At 49.8% G+C, this 25,724-nt stretch overlaps 1 protein-coding gene across 3 annotated transcripts in view; it reads right to left on the bottom strand.

Annotated features, from left to right (window-relative positions):
* The window catches only part of LOC103114082 (protein DDI1 homolog 2), a 43,824-nt gene that overhangs the window by 10,892 nt on the left and 7,208 nt on the right, over positions 1-25,724 (bottom strand). For all 3 annotated transcript variants that reach the window (XM_060202322.1, XM_060202323.1, XM_016188423.2), the window contains exons 2-6: positions 20,789-20,918; positions 14,528-14,764; positions 12,368-12,494; positions 6,866-6,993; positions 2,546-2,674 (exon numbers count right to left, since the gene is read on the bottom strand). In XM_060202322.1, the coding sequence (XP_060058305.1) occupies positions 2,546-2,674; positions 6,866-6,993; positions 12,368-12,494; positions 14,528-14,764; positions 20,789-20,918 (751 nt within the window). The remainder of the gene's footprint in view (positions 1-2,545; positions 2,675-6,865; positions 6,994-12,367; positions 12,495-14,527; positions 14,765-20,788; positions 20,919-25,724) is intronic.

The following is a 25,724-nucleotide window of genomic DNA, read 5'->3' as shown; positions in this document are numbered from 1 at the left end:
ACGTTGCCTGGCCCCCAACTTTTCATATCCTTACTGTCCGTTCTGTTTTCGTATTAGAAATAACTACATCAGCATTTCCATAACTTCATTTACTATCTTCCCTCATGGGCTGAAACACACAAACACACACACACACACACACACACACACACACACACACACACACGGTGTATTTTGTGCGACTGTAGTACTTTGAAGCTATTGCATTTTTTTTTTTATTATTTTTATTTTTTTTTTTTTAAATTTATTTTATTTATTTATTCCCTTTTGTTGCCTTGTTTTTTTTTTTTTTTTTTTTATTGTTGTAGTTATTATTGTTGTTGTCGTCGTTGTTGGATAGGACAGAGAGAAATGGAGAGAGGAGGGGAAGACAGAGAGGAGGAGAGAAAGACACCTGCAGACCTGCTTCACCGCCTGTGAAGCGACTCCCCTGCAGGTGGGGAGCCGGGGTTCGAACCGGGATCCTTATGCCGGTCCTTGTGCTTTGCGCCACCTGCGCTTAACCCGCTGCGCTACAGCCCGACTCCCGCATTTTTTTTTTTTAATAAACTGAAGATTTGTGGCAATCCTGTGCTAAACAAATCCACCATTTTTCTTTTTAGAGGGAAGGGGGCGACGGAGAGGGAGAGAGACAGAGGGACACCTGCAGCCCTGCTTTACTCGCAAAGCTTTCCCCCTGCAGGTGGAGACTGGGGGCTTGAACCCGGCTCCCTGACCGCGGTAATGTGTGCGCTCAACCAGGTGTGCCACTGCCCAGCCTCGCAATCACCCACTTTCTCTCACGTTTCTCAGGCGGTGGCGAGGAGGTCAAAGCCGGGGATTCACACCCTCACCACACCCGTTCCAATCTGTACTGCCTGAAGTATAGGCACGCACAGGAGCAGGGAGACAACTCGCGAGACCACAGGCCCTCCTGTGTGAGGTTCTGGGTTCGAGCCCCAGCTCTCTATTATTCTGATGTTATGTTGAATTGATTCTCTTTTTGCCTCCAGAGTTATCGCTGGGGCCTGGGGCCTGCACTACGAATCCACTGCTCCTGGAGGCCATCTGTTCCCATTTTGGTTGCCCTTACTGCTGTTGTTGGATAGGACAGAGAGAAATGAAGAAAGGAGGGGAAGACAGAGAGGGGGAAGAGAAAGACAGACACGTGCAGACCTGCTTCACTGCTTGTGAAGAGCCCCCATCCCCGGAGGTGGGGGCCAGGGGCTCGAACTGAGGTAATGCCACCGGTCCCTGCACTTCACGCCATGTGCGCTTAACCCACTGCGCTACCACCCAGCCACACGATTTTTTTTTTTCCTGTTTGTTTTTCTGCCACTAGAGTTATTTCTGGGACTCGGCACCAGCACTATGAATCCACTGCTTCTGTGGCCACTTTTTTGTAGGGGACAGGGGTGGGGTGGGGAACAGGGTATTCAAACACAGGTCTTTCTGCTTAGTATATGTGTGCACTCAGGCAGGTGTGCCACGGCCCAACCCCCTGGATTGACTTCTAAGTGGAATAACCCACATTAAAAAAAATCAAGGTGTCTTCTGTCATTTTCTGGTGTCCCAGCTTCTCTCCCCACAGCCCCTGCCTTTCCTTCTGGGCGCCCCTGTGCCAGGAGCACCTGCTGTCACACCAGGGCTACTTTTCTTCCAGAGGGGCAAAGAGGACAGGAAGTTTTTCGGCTCAAAAGCAGACAAAAGGCAGAAGAGGGCAGCGACCCCCCCTTTCCTCAGACTCCTGCAGGCACCGAGTCGAGTCCCCCGTGGACCGGGAGCTACTCAAAGCTTCTCTCATTCCAACTCACCACTTTGACAAGCACAAGAGCAGCTGCTATCGGACCTACTTTTGCCCCTCTAGGTCTCACTTACCCTGCTAGCGCCCACGGTGGGTGCAATGACGCCTGCCTTCCAGGAGGGACCTAGTCCCAGCCAGGGTGGGAGGGAATAAGCCAGGACGCGCACACCTTGATCTAACACAGTTTGCTAAAGTTTGCTGGGTCCATATACTAGCCACAGGAAATGCTTTAAAAACCCACCACCTGGGTTAAGAGCACGTAGTAAGAGGCCAAGTGCAAGGACCGGAGCAAGAATCCTGGTTCAGTTTGAGGCCCTGGCTCCCCACCTGCGGGGGCGGGGTGGGGGTGAGGGTGAGGGTGGGGTCGCTTCACAATTAGTGGAGCAGGTCTGCAGGTGTGTCTGGCTTTCTTCCCCATCCCTCTCAATTTCGTTCTTTCTTTCTTTTTAGAATTTATTTATTCATGAGAAGGATAGGAGGAGAGAAAGAACCAGACATTGCTCAGGTACATGTGCTGCCGGGGATCGAACTTGGGACCTCATACTTGAGAATCCAATGCTTTATCCACTGGGCCACCTCCCGGACCACACTCCCCGTTCAATTTCTCTCGGTCTCACACCATAACAAAAACCAAAATGGAAAGAGGTGTCCGCCAGGAGCACTGGACTCTCGGTGCAGGTGCCGAACCCCAGGGGTTACCCAGGAGGCCACACCTACCACCCTAAAGTGGCTATGTGCAGAGTCCCAGCACCCCTCACTCACCTAGATGGACCCTCCCAATGATCTTCTGAGTGCCTACTCCTTTGGCGATTCCTGCCCAGCGACGATCCACCAGTCTCATGATGTTACACCTTTCTGCACAAGCCTGGCTCATGATAGTCATCTGGGCGCCTGTGAGTGAAGTGTAAGGAAACATCAGTGAAGAAAGACAGAAGCCACACTGGCAGTGAGGTTAAAAACAGCAGCACTAACAACAGGCCAGAATGTACGCAGACCCCAGGGCTTTTGTTTGGGTCAATTATTACTACACCTAGCGAGTCTCCTGCTGTGTTTTATTTAATTTTCATTTCCACTTTAAAATCTTACTGTTCACGGGATTGGGTGGTGGCGCACCGGGTTGAGCACACGTTACAATGCAGAAGGGCCCAAGTTCGAGCCCCCTGACCCCCACCTGCAGGGAGAAAGCTCTGCGAGTGGTCAAGCAGTGCTGCAGGTGGGTGTCTCTCTACTTCCCTCTCGATCTCCCCCCCTTTTCTTTCGCTTTCTGGCTGTCTTTATCCAATAAATAAATAAAGATAATACCAAAAAGTGCCGGGGCCTGGTGGTGGCACACCTGGTTGAGCGCATGTATTACAATGTGCCATCAACAACAATAATAACTACAATAAAGGCAACAAAAGAGGAAATAAATAAAATTTATTTAAAAAAAATAGAGGAGCCCGGCGGTAGAGCAGCGGGTTAAGCGCAGATGGCACAAAGCAAAAGGACCAGCAGAAGGATCCCAGTTCGAGCCCCCGGCTCCCCACCTGCAGGGGAGTCGCTTCACAGGCGGTGAAGCAGATCTGCAGGTGTCTGTCTTTCTCTCTCCCTCTCTCTGTCTTCCCCATCTCTCTCCATTTCTCTCTGTCCTATCCAACAACAACAACATCAGTAACTACAACAATAAAACAGCAAGGACAACAAAAGGAATAAATAAATATTAAAAATAAATAAATAGGGTGGAGGGTAGATAGCATAATGCTTATGCAAACAAGACTCTCATGCCTGAGGCTTCAAAGTCCCAGGTTCAACCCCCGCACCACCATAAGCCCTCAGAGCACCAGTGCTCTGGTGAATAAACGAATGAATAAATAAACAAAACAAAAACTTGACGATTAAAAACCAAACCTACTGGTGCCAGGCAGTGGCGCACCTGGTTGAGCGCACACATCACAGTGCACAAGGACCCAGGTTCAAGCCCCTGGCCCCCACCTGCAGGGGAAGCGAGTGGTGAGATAGAGCTGCAGGGTCTCTGTCTCTCTACCACCTCAATTTCTCTGTCTCTACCCAATAACTAGATAAAAATTTAAAAAAATACTTTAAAAACTTCAAAAAAAAAAAAAAAGCAAAAATACTTAGGAAGGACTTTTGGACGGAGGGTAGCTAGCATAATGGTTACACAAATAAATTCTCATGACTGAGAGGCTCTAAAGTCCCAGGTTCAATCCAGCGCACCAACATAAACCAGAGCTGAACAGTGCTCTAGTTAAAAATAAAAGGGGGGGGTGGGTTGGGCAGTACATCAGCAGGTTAAGCACAGGTGGCGCAAAGCGCAAGCACCAGCGTAAGGATCCCGGTTCGAGCCCCGCTTCCTACCTGCAGGGGTGTCGCTTCACATGCGGTGAAGCAGGTCTGCAGGTGTCTGTCTTTCTCTCCCCCTCTCTCTTGTCTTCCCCTCCTCTCTCCATTTCTCTCTGTCCTATCCAACAACGACATCATCAACAACAAAACAAGGGCAACAAAAGGGAATAAATATACTAAAAAAAAAGGACTTTCAAAAAAAATCAAAGCTATGTACATGGAAATGCTAAAGTAAGCACTATTTTACATTCAAACCAATTTTCTCTGAGTATCTTTAATTTATTGGAGAGACAGCGAGAAGTCTAGAGGTGAGGGGAGATAGAGTGGGACAAAGAGACACCTGCAGTCTAGTTTCACTGCTTGTGAAGTTTCCAGCCTGGATCCTTGTGCATGGTAATATGTGCACTCAACTGGGTGTGCTATTACTCAGCTCCCAAAATCTTTATATTTTAAAATATTTATTAATGGGGGGGGGGGATAAGAGACACCAGAGCATCACTGTGTAGCACGAGTTGCTAGGAACTGAACTTGGAACACCAAGCTTACAATTCCAATGCTTTTTTATTTTAGTTTTTTTAAAACTTCTTTATCCCCTTTTTGTTTTATTGTTGTAGTTATTACTGTTGTTGTTACTGATGTCATTGTTGTTGGATAAGACAGAGAGAAATGGAGAGAGATGGGGAAGACAGAGAGGGAGAGAGAAAGACACCTGCAGACCTGCTTCACCGCCATGGCAACACAGGTACCCACGCCATGTTTTGGTCTGCTCTCCCTGCTCTCTCTCTACCACATAAATATTACAAGAAAGATTAGCTTCAAGCATCAGCCCCTTTAGCTCTAACCCATCCTGACTCAACTTCTCCCAGCTCCGTAGGCAGTCTGTGCCCGCCCATGTCCCCCGTGTGGTAACCTGACTCCCAGGAGGGTGATGTCAGCATGTGGGGCCTCTGGGAGGGCAGAGCCCTCGTGGGTGGTTAGTGCTCTGGTGAAGAGTCTCCAGTCTGCTTTGCCCCACGTGACAGAGCGACTATAGGTCACTCAATCTGACACTTTGTGACAGGAGCCCCACACTGCCGCTGCTCTCAGCATTCCACGTGGGGGCCGGGCTGGGCGGTGGTGCACTGGGTAAAGCCCACGTGGCATGAAGCACAAGGATTCCGGTTCCAGCCCTCGGCTCCCCACCTGTGTGTGGGTGGGTGCACAAAGCAGTGAAGCCGGTCTGCAAGTGTCTATCTTTCTTTCCCCCCCTCTTTGAATTTCTCTCAGTCCTAGCCAAAAAATCTGGCTGCAGGAGCGGTGGATTCCTAGTATAGGCACCGAGCCCCAGCAATAACCCTGGAGGTGTACGGGAAAGGGGAGGGGAGGGCAAAATCTTCCCCTTTACCAGCAGGACCGGTCTTCTTTGCCTCTTACTCACCTCGATTCTGTAGAGCATCTCCTCACCTCCTTCCTTCCACCCACCCGAGCACCGCTCAACACAGGCTTAGGATGGTGCTGGGGATTGACCCTGGGAGGCGAGAGGCTCAGACTCGGGTCTTTCTGCATAACCGTCAAGCTAACTCTGCGGCCCTCACCTGCTTTCACTTTCTCTGAACTGCATTTAGACTTCCAACTCACTGGCCTCCCCCCCGCCATTCAGCTCAACACCTTTGCTTCTTGAGTGCGCCTAGCACTCCCAGGCCGATTTACAGCACAAGTTTGTTTTTTTTTTTAATTATTTCAGGGAAGCAGAGGCACGCTCTGAGGGAGAAACCACAGCACCGTCAGTGCGTCCACCAGGGCCCCGGCCTCACGTGATGCCACGGGGCAAATCCTGGGCTTGGCGCACGGTGACACACTTGTTCTGCGAACCACCTGCAGGTGTCCCGACTTTGACATTACAGGGACTGAAAACTCCCAGTGTCTGAGCAAAGTGGGGTTCAGGGAAGTCCTGGATCATGAAGACAAAGAGGACCGGGAACACAGGTCTCCCTGGCCCCCTGCACGCCAGTAAAGCGATGTGTTGATGTGGAGGCTGCCTCTGCCCCAGCTCAGCTCGAGTCCCGCCCTCGCTTCCTGGAGACAGCTCAGTTCTAACACTCTCGTATCTTGGGAAGCTATGCCTAAGAATCAGTCACGGAGAAAAATCATGGTCTTGGTGTCATCTAAACATGCATCTGTTTGTTTTCCTGATGTCAAGCAGAATCCAGCTGTCACTCAAAAACTGTGTATATTCCTGTGTATATCTGCAAAGAGCAAACTTCACTCCTCTATACCCAAAGTTCTTCATCTGTAAGAGAGCAGAACATCTGGGCAGGAAGACAGCATAATGGTTATGCAAAGAGCTTTCAAGCTTGAGGCTTTGCAGCCCCAGGTTCAATACCCATACCGTGAACCAGAGCTGAGATGAGCAGTGAGTGCTCTGGTGAAGAAAAGTTAAAGAGAACTACCACAAGGGGGTTGGGGGGAGATAGTATCATGGTTATACAAAGAGACTCTCATGCCTGAGGCTCCAAAGTCCCAGGTTCAATTCCCCCACCTCACCGATAAGCCAGCCAGAGCTGAGCAGCGCTCTGGTAAAAAAAAACAAAAAACCAAACCAAACAAACACCCTACAACTATCAGAAACAAGATTAGCAAATGAAACAGTAACTTCCCTGGCCCTGGCCTGTGCGCACTGCCAAGGAGGACAGTCACAGGCATGCCGTCAGCCTCCCCCTTCCTGTCAGGCTACCCCGCCCGCCCGAGGGAGAGAGAAGCCACCTGAGTCAACAAAGGCTTTCACAGGATGTCCGTTCACTTTGCAGTTGATGTACAGCATCACCACTTGGCCAAAGCTTTCCGGAGCTTCTTCCATCGCGATTGTCATGTTCTCCTCAATGTTCTGCTGCCTGCAACGAAGCAACGCGAAGAACGTACGTAACTTTCATGAAAAGAAACGTGTCAAAGTCACAATTAAAAAAAAGTCGGTTTGGACCTTTCGGTCGCCCCGACGAGAGCAGCCGAGTCCCGGGCCTGGCAGTCAGCGCTCCACTCGTAACAGGTGGTGTGAGGGGCAGGCGGACAGAGTCAGCGTCAGGAAGGCTGAAGACATGCAACTGAGCCTCGTGTAAGAACAAGCTCACAAACAGCAAAGTCGACTTGTAGAGGGCACAGGCCTCAGCCCTGTGATCCTGGAGGAAGTCAGCAGCGCTTTAATTGTAACTTCTTTTTCTTTTCCTCTTTTGTTGCCCTTGTAGTTTTATCGTCGTGATTATTGTAGTTGTTATTGCTGTTGTGGTTGTTGGATAGGACAGAGAGACATGGAGAGAGGAGGGGAAGACAGAGAGGGGGAGAGAAAGACAGACACCTGCAGACCCGCTTCACCGCCTGGGAAGCGACTCCCCTGCAGGTGGGGAGCCGGGGGCTCGAACCGGGATCCTTACGCCGGTCCTTGCGCTTGGTGCCATGTGCGTTTAATCCGCTGCGCCACCGCCCGCCCCCTGACTGTGACTTCTATATAGTGCATGACAACTAGCTCCAAATACAGGGCCTGCATGAGAGCTCACCTGGGGTGGCACCTGCTTTGCCAGGCAAGAGACCCAGTGTGACCTCGGCCCACTGTGCTGAGATACTGGGTGTGTGGCGTTTTCTCTTCTTTCTACCTCTGCCTTTAGCTGGAAAAGCTGCCCCAGAGCAGTAAAGTTCATATAAGTACCGCGCGCTAACCGATTGCGCCACTGGAGCACTTCAGAGCAGTAAAGTTCAAAGCAACAACAAGAAAACTAGTTTGTCGGGCTGGGCGGCGGCGCACACACCGCAGGCACAAAGAGCGTAGGGGAGGAAGCTGCATGAGCCGTGAAGCAGTGCTATGGGGTCTCTCCTCCTTTCTCCCTGTCTGTCTTCCCTTCCTCTCGATTTTTCTGTCTCTGTTCAAGATTAATTAACAAGCCACCACTGTTGCTGAGGAGTTATTCTGATGCAGTCTCCGCGCCCAGGTTTTACCATGCCGCGCGAAACCTTAGCATTGCCCCCTTCAACCAATCCTGGCCCTACACGTCACCCAAAAAAGCCCCCTCACCCCCCCCTCTCTGGGCTTTCAGCTCTCCCTCTCTGAGGTCTCCCCCTGTGGTCGGCCATTGCCGGCTGGCTCCACGTGGTCCGAACCAAACCCCCCCCCCCATCCTATAATAAAGATTTGTGTACCCCTTTGCTCTGGACGTCCGCTCTCTTCTCCGCGGTGCAGCCCGACACCAGACCACCTCAACAACACACCACAACCACAAAAACAAAAGGGGGGGGAGAAGAAATGGGTGCTAGGGGTGGTGGGTTCATCATGCAGGCACCAAACCCTAGCAACAATCTGGTACGATAAAAAAAATAAAAAAATAAAAAAGTAGCTCAGCAGGTTAAGCGCAGGTGGCGCAAAGCACAAGGTTGGCATAAGGCCCGGTTCGAGCCCCCGGCTCCCCACCTGCAGGGGAGTCGCTTCACAAGCGGTGAAGCAGGTCTGCGGGTGTCTGTCTTTCTCTCCCCCTCTGTCTTCCCCTCCTCTCTCCATTTCTCTCTGTCCTAACAACGACAACATCAATAACAATAATAACTACAACAACAATGAAAACAACAAGGACAACAAAAGAGAAAATAAATAAATAAAATAAAAAAATAAAAAAGTTTGCAAATACAATTATAGATATTTAACTGCTTCTGTTGCACCTGCGACTTTCTCTCCAAGACTTGAGTTTGCTAATTTGTAAAATGAGAAAAAATATCCGTTCTAAGACTGATAAGGCATAGAGCATCTAGCCTATGACAGTGACATTAAGAGCAAATGTCTCAGAGTCAGGCGGTAGCGCAGCGGGTTAAGCACAGGTGGTGCAAAGCGCAAGGACCGGCATATGGATCCGGGTTCGAGCCTGAGGCTCCCCACCTGCAGGGGAGTCGCTTCCCAGGCGGTGAAGCAGGTCTGCAGGTGTCTATCTGTCTCTTCCCCTGTCTTCCCCTCCTCTCTCCATTTCTCTCTGTCCTATCCAACAACAACGACGTTGATCATAACTAAAACAAGGGCAACAAAAGGGAATAAATAATAAATAAAAATATTTTTTAAAAAAAGAGCAAATCTCTCTCTCCCCCTCTCCCTACACAGTTCCCACTCAGGAAACTACACCAGCACGTATGTTCCATTGCTCACCTGCTCTATGAAGTTATTTCTTTTTTTTCTCTTTTTTTTTAAAAAAATATCTATTTACTTATTCCCTTTTGTTGCCCTTATTGTTTTACATGAAATTATTTCTTAAAAAAAACGGAACATCTTCTAGTACTTACACCAGCCAAGCACAGCAACAGAAACAAGGCCTCCAGCTTACTTCAAGTGCCACCCCCACTGTGAGCAGAGGCAAACCAGGACGCCAGGACGCCGTCCGTCTACAGGCTTTGCGACTGCAGACTGCGCCCTGTGCAGCACAGCAAATACAGATGGCACGGCCACTTGGCACTGCTGCCAGCCTCTCTCCTACGCCACGTCACCAGTCTAAGTGACCTAAACTTGGATGTGTGCTCCTGACCTTATTATACTGATACCAAGGGAAGTTTTAGGGAGGAAGGACCACGTCAGCACCGACACTGGTTACGTGCCCATTGGGGGGGGTTCTGTCAGTGGAATCTCCTCAGAAACACACACTTTCTCCTTTAAAAGAATGTGTGCCTTAGTTCGCTTCCCTCAGTCCACTTCCGGTGAGAAACGTGAGCTCTCCAGATGGGACTTGTTTCAGTCCTTGTCCACCAACAGAGAGATCGGGGCCATGGCTTGGCTCTGATGTCTCCCACACGCCCTTCCACCTCTTCCTGCATCTTGGGTCGAACACAGCTACTGTTGAGAATGAAGTCAGGTCTCCCTCATAGCTACAGTCTGATCTAGTTCAAAGAAGGTATCTTCCTGTGATCTGGGAGGTGGGGGCAGTGGATAAAGCATCAAGACTCTCAAGCATGAGGTCCCAAGTTCAATCCCCAGCAGCATATGTACCAGAATGATGTCTGGTACTCTCTTGCTCGAGCTCTCTCTCTCTTCCTATCTTTCTCATTAAAAAAAGTTATCCTCCTTGTGGTCCGGGAGGTGGTGCAGTGGCTAAGGCACTAGACTCTCAACCATGAGGTCCTGAGTTCGATCCCCGGCAGCACATGTGCCAGAGTGACGTCTGGTTCTTTCTCTCCTGTCTTTCTCATGAATAAATAAATTCTTTAAAAAAAAAGTTATCTTCCTACTTCTCTGCGTGCATTTAATTAGTGTGACGTTTCCCAAAGACATTCATGAGTACCTGATACAGTGAGTGGATGTATTCAATCAATAAGGGCTCAAGCGAACGGCTTAAAGTTAATAACGGATTCTGGCCTATAGCTTCTACTCCTCTGACTGCAAGTGTAGCCAGAAATTAGAAAACTATTATATATGACCAGCTAACATTAAGATACAAAGACTAAGTCAGGCTTCCGTTAACGTAAGCAAGAATGATGACAAAGCTCCAAAAGTAGTTATTTTCACAGTTCTATTATTTAATTGCTAAAAGCAGTCAGAAATTGAGAGGGGAGGGACAGAGAGGGAGAGAGACAGAGACACCTCCTGTAGCCCTGCTTCACCACTCGTAAAGCTTTCCCCCCTGCAGGTGGGGACCAGGGGCTTGAACCCGGGTCCTTGTGCCCTGTAACGTGTGCGCTCAACCAGGTGCACCACCACCTGGCCCCAACAGTTCTATTCTTTTTGGTTATTACTCAGGCCATCACAGTTTGCTAGGTGCTGAGTAGACTGTTGTTGTTTTCAACATTCCGAGGGACTGACTCAGCAGAGCCTGGCTCGTCACCAGCAATGCGGCCAAGGCTGGCATGAGCATCCCTGTACCAGCAGGCCCCAGCCCTGGAGACTAATTCATCATATCTGGGAATAGAATCCAAACACCTGTATTGAAAACACAAAACAAAAAACAAACAAACAAAAAAAACCTTCCCACAAATTATCAACACCAAAATAAGTTGGGGGAGGATGAAGGGGTTTGTTAAAAACTCCTCATTGGGGAGTCGGGCTGTAGCGCAGCGGGTTAAGCGCACGTGGCGCAAAGGGCAGGGACCGGCGTAAGGATCCCGGTTCGAGCCCCCGGCTCCCCACCTGCAGGGGAGTCGCTTCACAGGCGGTGAAGCAGGTCTGCAGGTGTCTGTCTTTCTCTCCTCCTCTGTCTCCCCCCCCCATTTCTCTGTCCTATCCAACAATGACGACATCAATAATAACAACAATAAAAAACAAGGGCAACAAAAAGGGAAATTAAAAAAAAAAAACCTCCTCATTGGCTGGCAAGACGTGTTACCCAGAGGCTTGAGTGCTTTGCTGTACGCGACAGCCCAGGACCTAGTCCAGTCCCTGTTGTTGGGAAAGCTTCGGTACCCCGCTCTCTTCCTCTGTCCTTTTACCTGAAAACGTGGGCCTCGAGCACTGAAGCCCAGGAGACAACAGCTAAAAGAGATAAAAACCTCCCAGATGAATTTCCTGCAGCCCCCACTGAGAATCACAGCACCAGAGAAACAGAATTGGAACTGTGCCTGGTAGCTAGTTCCTCCACCAAGAACAGCACGAGAACTGCAGAAGGGCCACCAGGGCCCACGTCACCAGTGCAAGGATCCAGGTTTAAGTCCCCCAGTCCTCCCCTGGGGAGTTTCCCAAGAGGCAGAGCAGAGTTGCAGGTGTCTCAGGTTCCCCCCCCCCCCACATCCCTCTTTCCCAGTCAATTTTTCTCTGTTAAAAAAAAAAAGATGCCAGGAGTAGGATTCATTATGCAGTCATGAAGCCCTAGCAGCAATGAAAACATTAACTGCAGAAGGAGAGAGAGGGGACTGCCAGTTTAAATTCGTACCGTTTCCCGCCCCCCACCCCCATCTCTCTCATCATGTTCAAGCCCCTGGCTTAACGGGGCTCACTGTGTACAGAGAGGTTCTAACCAGCCTCCACACCCAGTCTTAGCAACCGGGGGCTTCAGTTCAGCTATCGGCCCACCCGCCTGACTCCGCCGAGATCTTACAGGAGCAAGTCACCGAGTCCTGAACCTGTACCTCTGTAGCGAGGCACCAAGACGTGAGGGAAATGCAAGTGGGGGGCTTGAAGATGGGACTGACTAGTTCAAACGGAAGGCGAGCCAGCTTCTTCACAGCAAAGGCCCAGCTGACTGGAGGCGAATAGTGTCCCGGGGAGACCTGCATCCTCAGGCTGGGCCCTTGAGGGCTGGGTTGGTGAGGCCCATGCGTTACCTTATGTCTTCTTCTATCTTTGCCTGAGCTTCGAGATCAAAAGGGTCAGCAGAAAAGAGACGGATCCGTTCTTGCTCTCTCCGGGCACGGTCCTGCTGCTGTTCCACCAGGACCCTCGAAAACTTCTCTACGGCAATTAAGAGAGAGGGTCCTTAAGTAGCGTTGCATTTGAATTCTTCATCAGTACCTTCCCACCGCAAGCAAATCATCAGAACACAACCATCAGAGACACGCGGTGTGCTTTATGATGATTTGAAATGGGCGATTACGTTTACTTTCTAGACTGAGGCAAGATGAGTCAGTCTTCACCCGCATCCAGTATAAAGGAAGGAAGGATCTGCAGGACGCATTTATTCCTGTAATACCCCCCCTCCCACCTCTCCATCTCCTCAGCAATATTCTCTGACTTCAAACCAGAAGAATTAAACGCCAACTACTCTCACCTTCTAATGGGTACTGGGCAGAAAGACCACGTTACGATAAAAATGCTCCATTTAAAGGTGTGTATTCCAAGAACCTTTATTTTGTTATTTCGTAAACGGTGATACAATCACATGTATAGATGTAATTGTGCCAAAAATCACGGGTTCTGGCTATTAGATACACCACACAAGAAACTAAGAGCAACAGTAATGGTTATATGAACTACTAACACACACAACGATGGAATCTAAAAAACACCGAGTGAAGGAAGCCTAGCACAAGAGGACAGACCGGAGGACAGACAAACCTGACTCTATAAACTTCAAATAATGGCAAATGTAAACGTCCTGACTGAGTACTAGAACAGTGGTAGCCTGTGAGTGGAGACGGACTGGATAAGAACACAAGGAACTTGCTGGAGGACAGAACTGGTTGTTTCGGGACCAGGCGGGGGCGCACCTGGTTAAGCACACATTACAGTGCGCAAGGCTGGAGGTTCGAGCCCCTGGTCCCCACCTGCAGGTGTCTCTTTCTGTCTTTCCCTCCTCCCCTCTCAATTTCCCTGCCTCTTATTTGATAATAAATAAAAAAATTTTAAAAGTAAAAGAATTGGTTCTGTATCTTCACTGAAGTGGTGGCTATCAGAATTTGCTAAAACTCAATTTACTTATTTAAGGTCTGTACATTTCTTCTGTAGGTAAATTATTACCTCAACTTAAAAGCTGGTTTCAATAAAGCTGGGAGCGTAAAAAGGTGAGCTGAGGGAGTCGGGTGGTAGCGCAGCAGGTTAAGCACAGGTGGCACAAAGCACAAGGACCAGCTTAAGGATCCCGATTCTAGCCCCCAGCTCCCCACCTGCAGGGGAGTCGCTTCACAGGCAGTGAAGCAGGTCTGCAGGTGTCTGTCTTTCTCTCCCCCTCTCTCCATTTCTCTCTTGTCATATTCAACAACAACGACATCATCAACAACAATAAAACAAGGGCAACAAAAGGGAATAAATAAATATTAAAAAATTTAAAAAAAGAAAGTTACAGTTCCTGTTATCCAAAGGGTTAGAAAAAAAAAAAACATTAAAAAAAAAAAGGTGAGCGGAGGGTGGGGGCAGTACAGAGCGAGCACACCAGACTTCGTGCCCGAGACCCCAGAGGTCCCAAGTTCAAGGCCCCCCAGCACCATCATACGTCAGAGATGAGCAGTGATCTCTGAACTCTCTCTTGGACAAGTGCCTTTTTTTTCCCTTTTAGTTGAAAAATGAGTTTTTAAATTCCATCAGTATGTCTTCATGAACTTTAAGAGTAAAATCGGGGAAATTCACAGAGAAAACTATGGTCATCAAGGTGACTAAAACGTTTCAACGGGGACTTGTAAGGCGACACAGCAGATGAGGTGTCCAACCACTAGTTTCAAGTGCCAGAGAGCTGTTCTGGCCTCTCTCTCTCTCTCTCTCTCTCTCTCTCTCTCTCTCTCCTCTCTCTCTCTCTCTCTCTCCCTCCCTCCCTCCCTCCCTCTGCCTCTCTCTAGTCATTAATGAATAAATTCTTAAACTTAGTTTTTCAATCAGCACCAGCCGCCTTAGAGATTCTCCCTTTGAGCAACTGAACCGCACAGGTTTAAAACATCGGCACGGGATGGGACACAGCCGGTGCTCCAGCCCCTGCGCCTGCTGGGATCGTCTGTGGGACCACCTGCTGGGACCTGCTGGGACCCCACAGCACACACGCACCCGCACCCGCTTACCGAGGTCTCCGCTGAGCAGAGCATCCGCCAAGGGCGGATTGCGTTCCTTCAGCAAGGACAGCTCATGGGGGTTGGCCAGCAGCATGTCTCGCAGCAGCGCCGGGTTGTCCAAGCCCTGAGGAGACGAGCCCAGCTCCCCGGGAGCCGAGCGGGGCTGCTGCGCTCCTGCTGGCGGGGGCTGGCGGGGGCCGGAGGTGCCAGGCACGGCGATGCTGCGGAAGTCTATGCGCGGTAAGCCTGTCGGGGAGAAGGGACTCAGTCTGCTGCCGGCGACTCCGAGACAAAACAGCTGCGTGTGTCCCAACAGTACCTGGCGACCGCACTCGCTCTATCACCGTTCTCTCTCGCTCTATCACCCGCACTCGCTCTATCACCGTTCTCTCTCGCTCTATCACCCGCACTCGCTCTATCACCCGTTCTCTCGCTCTATCACCTGCACTCTCGCTCTATCACCCGTTCTCTCGCTCTATCACCTGCACTCTCGCTCTATCACCCGTTCTCTCGCTCTATCACCTGCACTCTCGCTCTATCACCCGTTCTCTCGCTCTATCACCCGCACTCTCGCTCTATCACCCGTTCTCTCGCTCTATCACCCGCACTCGCTCTATCACCCGTTCTCTCGCTCTATCACCTGCACTCTCGCTCTATCACCCGCACTCTCGCTCTATCACCTGCACTCTCGCTCTATCACCGTTCTCTCGCTCTATCACCTGCACTCTCGCTCTATCACCCGTTCTCTCGCTCTATCACCTGCACTCTCGCTCTATCACCCGTTCTCTCGCTCTATCACCTGCACTCTCGCTCTATCACCCGTTCTCTCGCTCTATCACCTGCACTCTCGCTCTATCACCCGTTCTCTCGCTCTATCACCTGCACTCTCGCTCTATCACCCGTTCTCTCGCTCTATCACCCGTTCTCTTGCTCGCGGATTTGCAAATCAAGGCCCGGGCGGACACGTCGCGGTGGGCCAAAGGGCCGCGGCCCCCATCAGGAGCACTGAGACGGGGCTGCAGGTATCTCTCCCTTTCCTCTCAATTTCTGTCTCTAGCCAAACTGAAGAAATTAAAAAGGTTAATAATAGAGACTACAGAGTGAACTGGTAAGGAAAGGGAGTTGGAGCAGACCATGGTAGTGACCCAAATTTTGGGCTTTAAAAAAAAAAAAAAAAACAAGAGTGGTCTGGGAGTAGGCACAGTGGATAAAGCATTGGACTCTCAAGCATGAGGTCCTGAGTTCAGTCCCCGGCAGCACATGTACCAGAGTGATGGCTGACTCTTTTTCTCTTGTCCTATGTTTCTCATAAATAAAATCTTAAAAAAAAAAAGAAAAAGAAAAGAAATCAAAGCTAGGCCCAATAAACGTTAACTTTCTGTTTCTGGAAGTAGTCTTTGTCCATGTGTTCAAATATGTTTTAAAGAGTTCTGACACCATAGGCAATTCAGAATACTATGTAGGGAGGGGTTGGGTGTGATCATTCAGGGAGAAAACGCCTGCAGGGGTTCTCCGTGATACGGGTATCAACAGTTGAGAGGTTCGGCGGTGCCGACTCCCAGTTCTGTACTACAGACTGACCTGGTCTTGTTAAAAGGGAGGGATGCGAAACAGGGGACGGCGGGGTCTGCACAAAGGACCCACATGTCGTCCACCCCACTTCCATGAAATGCCCAGAATATGAATAGTTAAAAGGAAAAAAAAAAAGATGACTAAACCGCGCCTGGTAAGTGAAAGAACAGCCCGTAAGTCTCAACTAAGCTCTTAGGAGAAAGGGAGGAGATGGGAAACCAGCGTGAGGGCCGAGATTCAGTGAATCCTCGTTTCCTCAGTCCTCGGTTGCCCCAGGTCTGAGTCTCCAAGCCTCAGGGAGGCTGAACCTCCGGTTTCTGCAAATGGACTTCACCTGGCAGCTGGGCCTGTGCGTGCGCATGTGAACTAACAGACGAGGAAAAGCTGCAGTGAAACACCTCTCCCTCTCCCTCTCCCTCTCCCTCTCCCTCTCCCTCTCTGAGGGAGCTAGATCTGCACCAATGAGGAAGACATACCTGGGTGGGTCCACTCTGTACGGAGAAAAGTTTATCTCCAGCTCTGTTCCCCTCATCTTGGGAGACTACTCACTTCAGAGCAATAAAAATTTTTTAAAAACCCAAAAATCACAAAAAACCCAGGCAGGGGAGATACCATAATGGTTATGCAAACAGCTCTCGTGCCTGGGGCTCTGAGATACCAAATTCAACCCCTGCAACCACCATACACCAGAGCGAGGAGTGCAGTGCTGCGTAAAACAAGCACCTCAGAGACCAGCCGCCCTGCCCTGCCCTGCCCTGCCCTGCGGGTTGTCTTGTCCAGAGAGAAACAGCAAGGTTAGCTCTCCAGAACTAACCACCTCAAGGACTCAAAACCAAAGGAAGATCTGGTTCTGGCTGGGAGAGTAGAATCACAATACCTGTGGGCGGTTGGTGGCAGCCCCAAGGGGCTGCTGTAATCCAGTTTGGGGAGGGACAGGCTGGGGGGGGGCTTCTAGTCTGTCAGGATGAATAGAAGCTTTGTGTTGAAACCAGGAGTCTGTCACCATTCAGACACCATGATCTATTTTTTTTTTAAATATTTATTTATTTATTCCCTTTTGTTGCCCTTGTTGTTTTAATGTTGTAGTTATTACTGATGTCGTCGTTGTTGGATAGGACAGAGAGAAATGGAGAGAGGAGGGGAAGACAGAGAGGGGGAGAGAAAGACAGACACCTGCAGACCTGCTTCACCGCCTGTGAAGCGACCCTCCTGCAGGTGGGGAGCTAGGGGCTGGAACCGGGATCCTTAGGCGGGTCTGGTACCTCAGAGCCCCAGTCCCCAGTCCCCACCCAGTCCCAGCTACCATATCTTTAAAAGTCACGCGACTTAGACGGAGGTGGTTCTCTGTGGCTCCTGATGCCTGTGCTGAGTGAGCCTTCTCCCTCACCTGTCTCTCCTTCACCCGGAGGCCACGATCAGACCTCTGTCAGTTCCGGTAATGGTCAGTCACCGTGCCTACACTCAGACTTCAGAATAACCCTGAAGGCAGCTATGCTGGACTGGCGAGATGGCCCATCTGGGAGGGTGCCTGCCTCGCCGTGCTAAGTACCCAGGCTGGGGCCCCACACACCACATGGGAGCCCCAGGACACCAGAGGAAGCACGGGGGGACGTTTCGTGCTAGTGCACTAGTGTCAGACTCTCCATCCAAAAGTGGGGGCTGGGGCCGGGGAGTGGGTTGAGTGCACATGTTACAGTGCACAAGGTCCCAGGTTCAAGCCCCTGGTCCCCATCTGCAGGGGGAAACTTTCACAAGCGGTGAAGCAGGGCTGTTGGTGTTTTTCTGTCTCTCTCCCCATCTCCCCCTCCCCCCTCAATTTCTGCCTGTCTCTATCAAGTAAATAAAAAACGAATTTTGTGCTGAGTGACATAACCCCGACGACTAGACTAAGAGCCGTGTGGGAAGGAGCGCCGTGGGTCAGGTGGGTCAGGTGGGTCAGGTGTCGGACCCTCGAGCATGGGGGCCTTAGTGCGATCCGGAGTGATGCTCCAGTTGTCACTCTCCTCCTCTCTCATAAATAAATCCTTCTGAAAAGAAAACTAAACAAGCAACCTAGAGATTCAAGTTAAAAAAGAGAAAACACGCGGCACAAGGCCCAGGAGGTGGTTAGGCGGGCGGGCGGGCGGGCGGGCGGGCAGGCAGGCAGGCAGGCAGGGCTGGAATCCCCTCTATCTGCCTCTCCGGGCTGAGCGGCCTCCTCTCCGGCAACACAGCGGGCACACCGGGTGCTCAGAAGGGCCTCGCCTTGCCGTACTGGATCCAGGCTCAGCCCCAAGCTCGGAAGGCAGCTTCAGTGGTTCAAGTCCCCGGTCCTCACCCGCAGGGGAAAGCTTCACAAGCCGGTGAAACGGGGCTGCAGCTATTAGGTATTTCGGCTTCTCCCCCTTCACTATTCCCCTTTCCTCTCCATTTATCCTATCAAATTAGATAAATAAAAATAAAAAATAAAAAAAAAAAGGCAACCTAGGAGCAGTGAGCGTGCGCACGCGCGAGGCCCTGGCGGGTGGGCGGGCAGGAGGGAAGAGGACCTGCCGGCCAAAATCTGAGCCAGAAATCGCCTTGTAAAACATTTCCTCCAATAAAAGCTAAATAAAATACAACAGAGCGCATGTCTGCATCAGAACCTTAAAAACGTCACGTAGATCATGACTTCTTTTTTTTTTTTAAAGATCATGACTTCTTGAACATCTGCAGAAAAATGCAGAACCGCCCTACCCCATCAGAACCAAAACCAAACATGCCCACACAACTGCGGGTTTCAGAGACAAGACTGCCAAGTCCGGGCGAGCAGATCCCCGACCGCAACAATGACTCTAGGTGGAACCAAAGCAAGTTTCTCTCTCTCTGTTCTCCGGGTGTCTGCCTCAAGCATTCAAAGTGTGCACTCTACCCCGCCTCCACTCCTGCCCGAGGCTGCTTGTGACTGATCAGCAGCACAGCTGGTGGGCCAGCGCCGTCAGGGCAATGAGTACAAAAGCACTGAGCTGGGAGTCCGGCGGTAGCGCAGCGGGTTAAGCCCACGTGGTGCAAAGCGCAAAAACCAGCATAAGGATCCCGGTTTGAGCCCCCGGCTACCCACCTGCAGGGGAGTCGCTTCCCAGGCGGTGAAGCAGGTCTGCAGGTGTCTGTCTTTCTCTCCCCCTCTCTGTCTTCCCCACCTCTCTCCATTTCTCTCTGTCCTATAACGACATCAATAACAACAATGAAAAACAAGGGCAACAAAAGGGAAAATAAATTAAAAAAAAAAAAAAAAGCACTGAACTTGTAACCCCTGCGCCTTGGTGAGAAACATGACTTGTTTTCCGAGCTCCATCTGTTGCCGACTACAACTGAGCGGAGGGTCTCGTCCCTCACAGTGCCACGAGGATCCCGGCAATGTTGGCATCAAGCCGGAAAATGCCTGAGAGGCTGCAGCCGAAGGCCAGACACCAGGCAGCAGGAGTCGGTCAGAAATCACAGCACAGGGGCTGGGGGCCAGCGCAGCTGGGCGAGTGCACAGATGACCACGCACGAGGACTCGGGTTCAAGTCCCCAGCCCTCACCTCAGAGGCTGGGAGGCTGCACAAGAGGTGAAGCAATGATGTAACTGTCTCTCCCTCTTCATTGCTCTGTCCAATCAAATTAAAAAATAATAAATATTGGGGGGCACACACAAAGGATATGTACCATCCTCTATCCCTCTCAAAGACTACATATATATATCGCCATGCTTTGCCACACAAGGCCCTGGGTCTGCGTCTCAGCACTAAATATGCGAAAACCACAGGACAAGGGAAATTTCACGAGTGGAGGATGTCTTTGCCTTTCTCCCTCTATCTGAAAAAAGAAACAGTTGATCCACCAGCGGTGCGAGTCACAGGTCTGAGACCTCAGCAATGCAAAATAAAATAAAATCAAATAAAATCTAATGCTTAAACAATCAATATTCTCACATAAACACTAGAAGCGGGCTAGGGAGACAACATAATGGATATACAAAAGCCTTTCAAGCCTGAGGCTCTGAGGTCCCCGGTTCAATCCCCAGCACCACCGAAAGCCAGAGCTGAGCTCTGGTGTCTCCTCTCCCTCTCTGTGTCTTTCTCATTAAGATTAAAAAAAAACAAAAAAAAAACAAGGGGTCGGGCGGTGGCGCAGTGGGTTAAACACATGTGGCACAAAGCACAGGGATAGGCGTAAGGATCCCAGTTTGAGTCCCCAGCTCCCCACCTGCAGGGGAGTCGCTTCCCAGGCGGTGAAGCAGGTCTGCAGGTGTCTGTCTTTCTCTCCCCGTCTCTCCATTTCTCTCTGTCCTATCCAACAACGAACAATATCAACAATGGCAATAATAATAGCCACAACAAGGCTACAACAACAAGGGCAACAAAAAGGGGGAAAAATGGCCTCCAGGAGCGGTGGATTCACGGTGCAGGCACCAAGCCCAGCAATAAGCCTGAAGGGAAAAAACAAACAAACAAACAAAACACTAGAAACTGGATCGACTGTGGCAAGTACCTAACATGAGGAAATCTCACTGAAGAGGACCTCAAGTGGATCCAGGGTCTCATAGCTGCAAGGGGCTTGCAGTCAGGACCTCGACCGTGTCAGTCTCTGAACCATTATGCTGTCCCAGCCCCATGATCCTCTCCCTCTCCCTCTCCCTGTCCCTCTCCCTCTCCCTCCCGGACGCTGAACATCACTGAACATCACGAAGGATCTTACTTGGGAAATGAACTGGAGGACGAGGCTCTGCGCTCTCCTTCTGTCGCAGGATCACAACATCCCCGTCTTTCAAGCCATAAGAAGCCAGTGACCTGTGGTTGTCTGTGAGGGGTCTTTCAGCATAGACAATCTAAGAGAAAAGGAAAAAAAAAAGTTTTTAACACAGTATAAAGCACCGAGAAGATGGCACAAAAGCCAGCGAGACCCCGATTAGCCTTCTCCTCACCCGGCGTGAAGCTCCCGGTCGCACCGCCTGGGAGCAGCTCCGCAGCACAACCCCGAGAGAAGCCAAGTCCGGGCGGGGCCGGGGTGCGGCTCAGCAGGCAACTGCGGGCCTCGGACGGGAGACGCCCGCTTCCACCCCAGTCCCGCAGCAGCACAAAGGACAGACACATGGGGCTGAAGGGACAGAGACATCAGACCCTTCCCCTCTCCTCCTGGCCCACACAACCCGCTGCCAGCCCCTCTCCTCACCCCGCCCCGCCCGGCTCACTTGCTCTTGTTCTCTTCATGCGCCTGCAGGCGACAGACAACGACCGAGGCCCCACTGTCACTCCAGATGCTCGATCACTCTCTCTCTCTCTCTCTCTCTCTCTCTCTCTCTCTTTCTAAATGTGGAACCATGTGTCACTTCACAGGCGGTGAAGCAGGTCTGCAGGTGTCTGTCTTTCTCTCCCCCTCTGTCTTCCCCTCCTCTCTCCACTTCTCTCTGTCATCAATGACAACAATAATAATTACAACAATAAAACAACAAGGGCAACGAGAGGGAAAATAAAAATAAAAAACTGTAGCCTGGAGGGGTACTTGGTGGAGCACATATGTCACAATCTGCAGGGACCTCAGGTCCCCACCTGCAGGGGGGATGGTTCACAAGTGGCGATGCAGGGCTGCAGGTGTCTTTCTCCCTCTCTTCTCAATTTATCCCTATACACACACACACACACACACACACACTGTCTCTCACACACTCTCTCCCTCTCCACCCCGCTGCCATCCATCCCTTGGACCAGTGAAACAGCCATGTACACAGCCCAGCCTAGCATCCACACTGAAGCTGCAGCGCTGTGGTCTCTTTCACTCTCTCCCTCTGCCTATCAAAATTAAATTAGGGAGTCGGGCGGTAGCGCAGCGGGTTAAGCGCACGTGGTGCAAAGCACAAGGACCGGCCTAAGGATCCCGGTTCGAGCCCCCGGCTCCCCACCTGCAGGGGAGTCGCTGCACAGGCGGTGAAGCAGGTCTGCAGGTGTCTGTCTTTCTCTCCCCCTCTCTGTCTTCCCCTCCCCTCTCCATTTCTCTCTGTCCTGTCCAACAACAATGACATCGATAATAACAATAATAACTACAACAATAAAACAAGGGCAACAAAAGGGAATAAATATTTTAAAACATTAAATTAAATAAAGTAAATTCCTCACACATATGAAGTGCTTGTTGACAAGGATTTTGCGTTGCTCAGGACTCCCAACATTCCTAGACCGGCGTCTGCTGTGTACACAACACCCAAGTATTTATTTGCTGAAAGAACAGCCGGGCTGGGCCATGCAAACAGTGAGTACAACTCCATCTTCCTCGGCAGGACGGAGTCCTGGATTCTTGCACACCGGGTCCCGGGTTTGATCCCTGCGACTGCACGTGCCAGGACGGCGTCCCTAGTTCATCCTCTCTCTCTGCTCGCCAAGGAGGGACGCGCGCCCTGCACACTGACTGGTGCCCACCCTCTCCCGTTTTAATTATGTTTGTCACTGTGTAGATGGCACACAACTCTGACTTGTTTCAAAAGCATTTCTTTTATTTTAAACTTTATCTTGATAGAAGAGAGAACCTGAGATGGGGAGAGCTAAGAGTAGGCACTTCCAGGTGTGCCACCACCGGCCCCATACAACTTTGACCTTACACACACACACACAGTGATTCTCACAGTAAGCTTAACCTCAACTCACAGAGCTGTGTGTGTGTGTGTGTGTGTGTGTGTATTTCTTTTTTTCTGTGTACTAGAACTTTTAAACTCTACTCTTCTGTGGTGCCAGGCAGCAGTGGCGCGCACGTGTCGGGGCGCACTAGGACCTGTGTCAGTCTCCGGTTCCCACCTACTAGCAGGAAACCAAATCCGGTTCCTTCCAAAGTCAGTATTTCTCCGGAGAAGCAAAAACCTTATCTGCAGAGTTAGAGACCCCATTAAACCCTATAAACTATAGCTAGGAAGTGAAAAAGGGCCACTGGTTCTCATCCTCAGCTGCGAAGTTAAAATGAAGTGCAGCGGACCGTCCTCGTCCTGCTAGCTGCCTGCTTCCCGAGGCCGGCAATCCCCGACAGTGCACGGCAAGACTGCACCGCCTGGGCGCTCTCTCTCGTGGATTGTCGGGGGTAAATCACAAATCGGAAATGACGGGTCACAAGCTGAGGTCTGTGGCAAGAAGAGCTAAGCGAGAAACATCAACCCCGCAGACATCGACCTCGTAAAGCCCCCAAGTATGGAAAAATCGCCAAGGGGACACCACGGGCTGGGGGAGGTAGCACGAAGGTCGTGCAGAAAGACCTTCCAGACTGACGCTCCCAAGTCCACAGGCTTCCCATTTCTCTCCGTCCTATCTGGCAACATCAATAACAATAACCACAACAATGATAAAAACAAGGGCAACAAAAAAGGAAAATAAATAAAATATTTTTTAAAAAATCTACTAGACCAATAGTTTACTTAAATCTGAGTCTTTGTCTACACCTATAGACATCTAATCTTTGACAAAGGTGCCCAGACTATTAAATGGGGAAAGCAGAGTCTCTTCAACAAATGGTGTTGGACAAATGGGTTGAAACATGCAGCAGAATGAAACTGAACTACTGTATTTCACCATATACAAAAGTAAATTCCCAGTGGATCAAGGACTTGGATGTTAGACCACAAACTATCAGATACTTAGAGGAAAATATTGGCAGAACTCTTTTTTACATAAATTTTAAAGACATCTTCAATGAAACGAATCTAATTACAAAGAAGACTAAGGCAAGTATAAACCTATGGGAATACATCAAATTAAAAAGCTTCTGCACAGCTAAAGAAACTACTACCCCAACCAAGAGACCCCTCACAGAATGGGAGATCTTTACATGCCATACATCAGACAAGAGACTAATAACCAGAATATATGTGAAACATTAATTCCCCAATAAAGAAATAAAAAAAACAAAACAGAGTCTAATGGCATTGGTGACATCTACACCACTTATAATGCCTGATTCAAAATTTTTAGAAAGTACAAGATTCAAGTGCTGCCAGTTAAAAAATATAATCGCTCCAGTCTTAATCTGCAGGATTATTAATCGTTGTACTTAAATCAAATGAGGTACCCTAGATAAATCCTAATCAACACTTGACAACCCACTGATGAGTACGACGCTCAAGCCTGTAGCATACAACCGGAAAAGCTTTCTGAAGGAGGGCCAAAACTTTAAAGCCTTTTTGTGGTCATCACTGGGCCAGCTTTTCCAGAGAGGGACAGAGATAGTGAGGGAAAAGAAATGCAGTCCACAGGTGCTCTCTCGCTCTCTCATAGTTCTTGAACAAGACACTTCTGCTGCACCAAAGCACAAGTCTCTGGTGCATGATGGTAGAGGAGGACCTAGTGGGGGCTGAACTGTTAATGTGGGAGACTGAGCGATGTTTCGCATGTACAGACTACTGTATCTTACTGTTGACTGCAAAGCAGTAAGCAGTAATCCCCCAATAATGAAATTAAAACGAGACACTTGAGCATCAAGGACCCTAAACTGGCCGTGACTACATGCTCAGAACCACACCTGAATGGCTTCAAAGTTCTGTCAAGAGTCTCCGACATGCCAAAAGATCTCCATATAGCCACGCAGAACAGAGAATAACCTGGCACTGGGAACTACTAACCTTTCAAAAGACTTCACAATTTTCTACCTAAGGGGCAGAGGACAGCACAGTGGTTATGCAAAAAGACACTCATGCTAAGGCTCCAGAGTTTCAGGTTCAATGTCCTGCACCACAAGCCAACGCTCAACAGTGCTCTAGTAATAATAAATGGAACAAAATTTTAAATAAAATATTTTTTTAAATTATCGTTTATTTGTTAGATAGAGACAGTCAGAAATCATGAGAGGAAGGGAGAGAGGGAGAGAGACGGAGACACCTGCAGCTCTGCTTCACCACTGGCAAAGCTTTTCCCCCTGCAGGTGGGGACAGGGGGCTCCAACCTGGATCCTTGCACATTGTAACATGTGCACTCAACCAGGTGCGTCACTACCCAGCCCCTAATAAAATTAATTCATACTTAAGAATTTGTCCTAGGGTGAGTTGGGGGGAGAGGAGATAGCTTAAGGGTTATACAAAGAGACTCATGCCTGAGGCTTGAAGTCCCAAATTCAATCCCCCACACCACCATAAGCCAGAGTTGAGCAGGGGTCTGGGGCGGAAAAAAATTATCCTGAAAAAAATAATCAGAAAGGGGGACGGTGGGCTATGGAGACAGCATTATTGTTAGGCAGAAGACTTTTATGCCTGAGGCTCTGAGGTCCCAGATTCGATCCCCAGTACCACCATTAGCCAAAGCTGAGCAATGCTCTGGTCTTTCTCCCCTTAAAATAAAATAAACGGGCTCCAAAGCCCCAGGTTCAATCCCTGCACCACCATAAGCCAGAGCTAAGCAGTGCTCTGGTAAAAAAATAAATAAAATAAATAGTATACTACAGGGATGCAGAGGTTACATAGGCTCCTAAGCTAAATATGGGGCCCAGATCCAATCAGTGGGGTTAATAGTCAACAACATTTAGACACTTTTCCCATATTTGGGAGCTACTGTCTTCCCTGATCCTCTTCCCTGATCCAGCTTCCTAGCCTTTTTTCCAGCCATGACATCATGTCTCCAGACAATAACCTGGGTCCACCTGCATATCAGATGTCAGGCTCAGGCAAAAA

This window comes from Erinaceus europaeus, chromosome 11 (genome assembly GCF_950295315.1).
Source record: "Erinaceus europaeus chromosome 11, mEriEur2.1, whole genome shotgun sequence".
In the NCBI taxonomy this organism is placed as follows: domain Eukaryota; kingdom Metazoa; phylum Chordata; class Mammalia; order Eulipotyphla; family Erinaceidae; genus Erinaceus; species Erinaceus europaeus.
The sequence above is the reverse complement of the archived record's forward strand: the minus strand, read 5'-3'. Positions and strand labels throughout refer to the sequence as shown.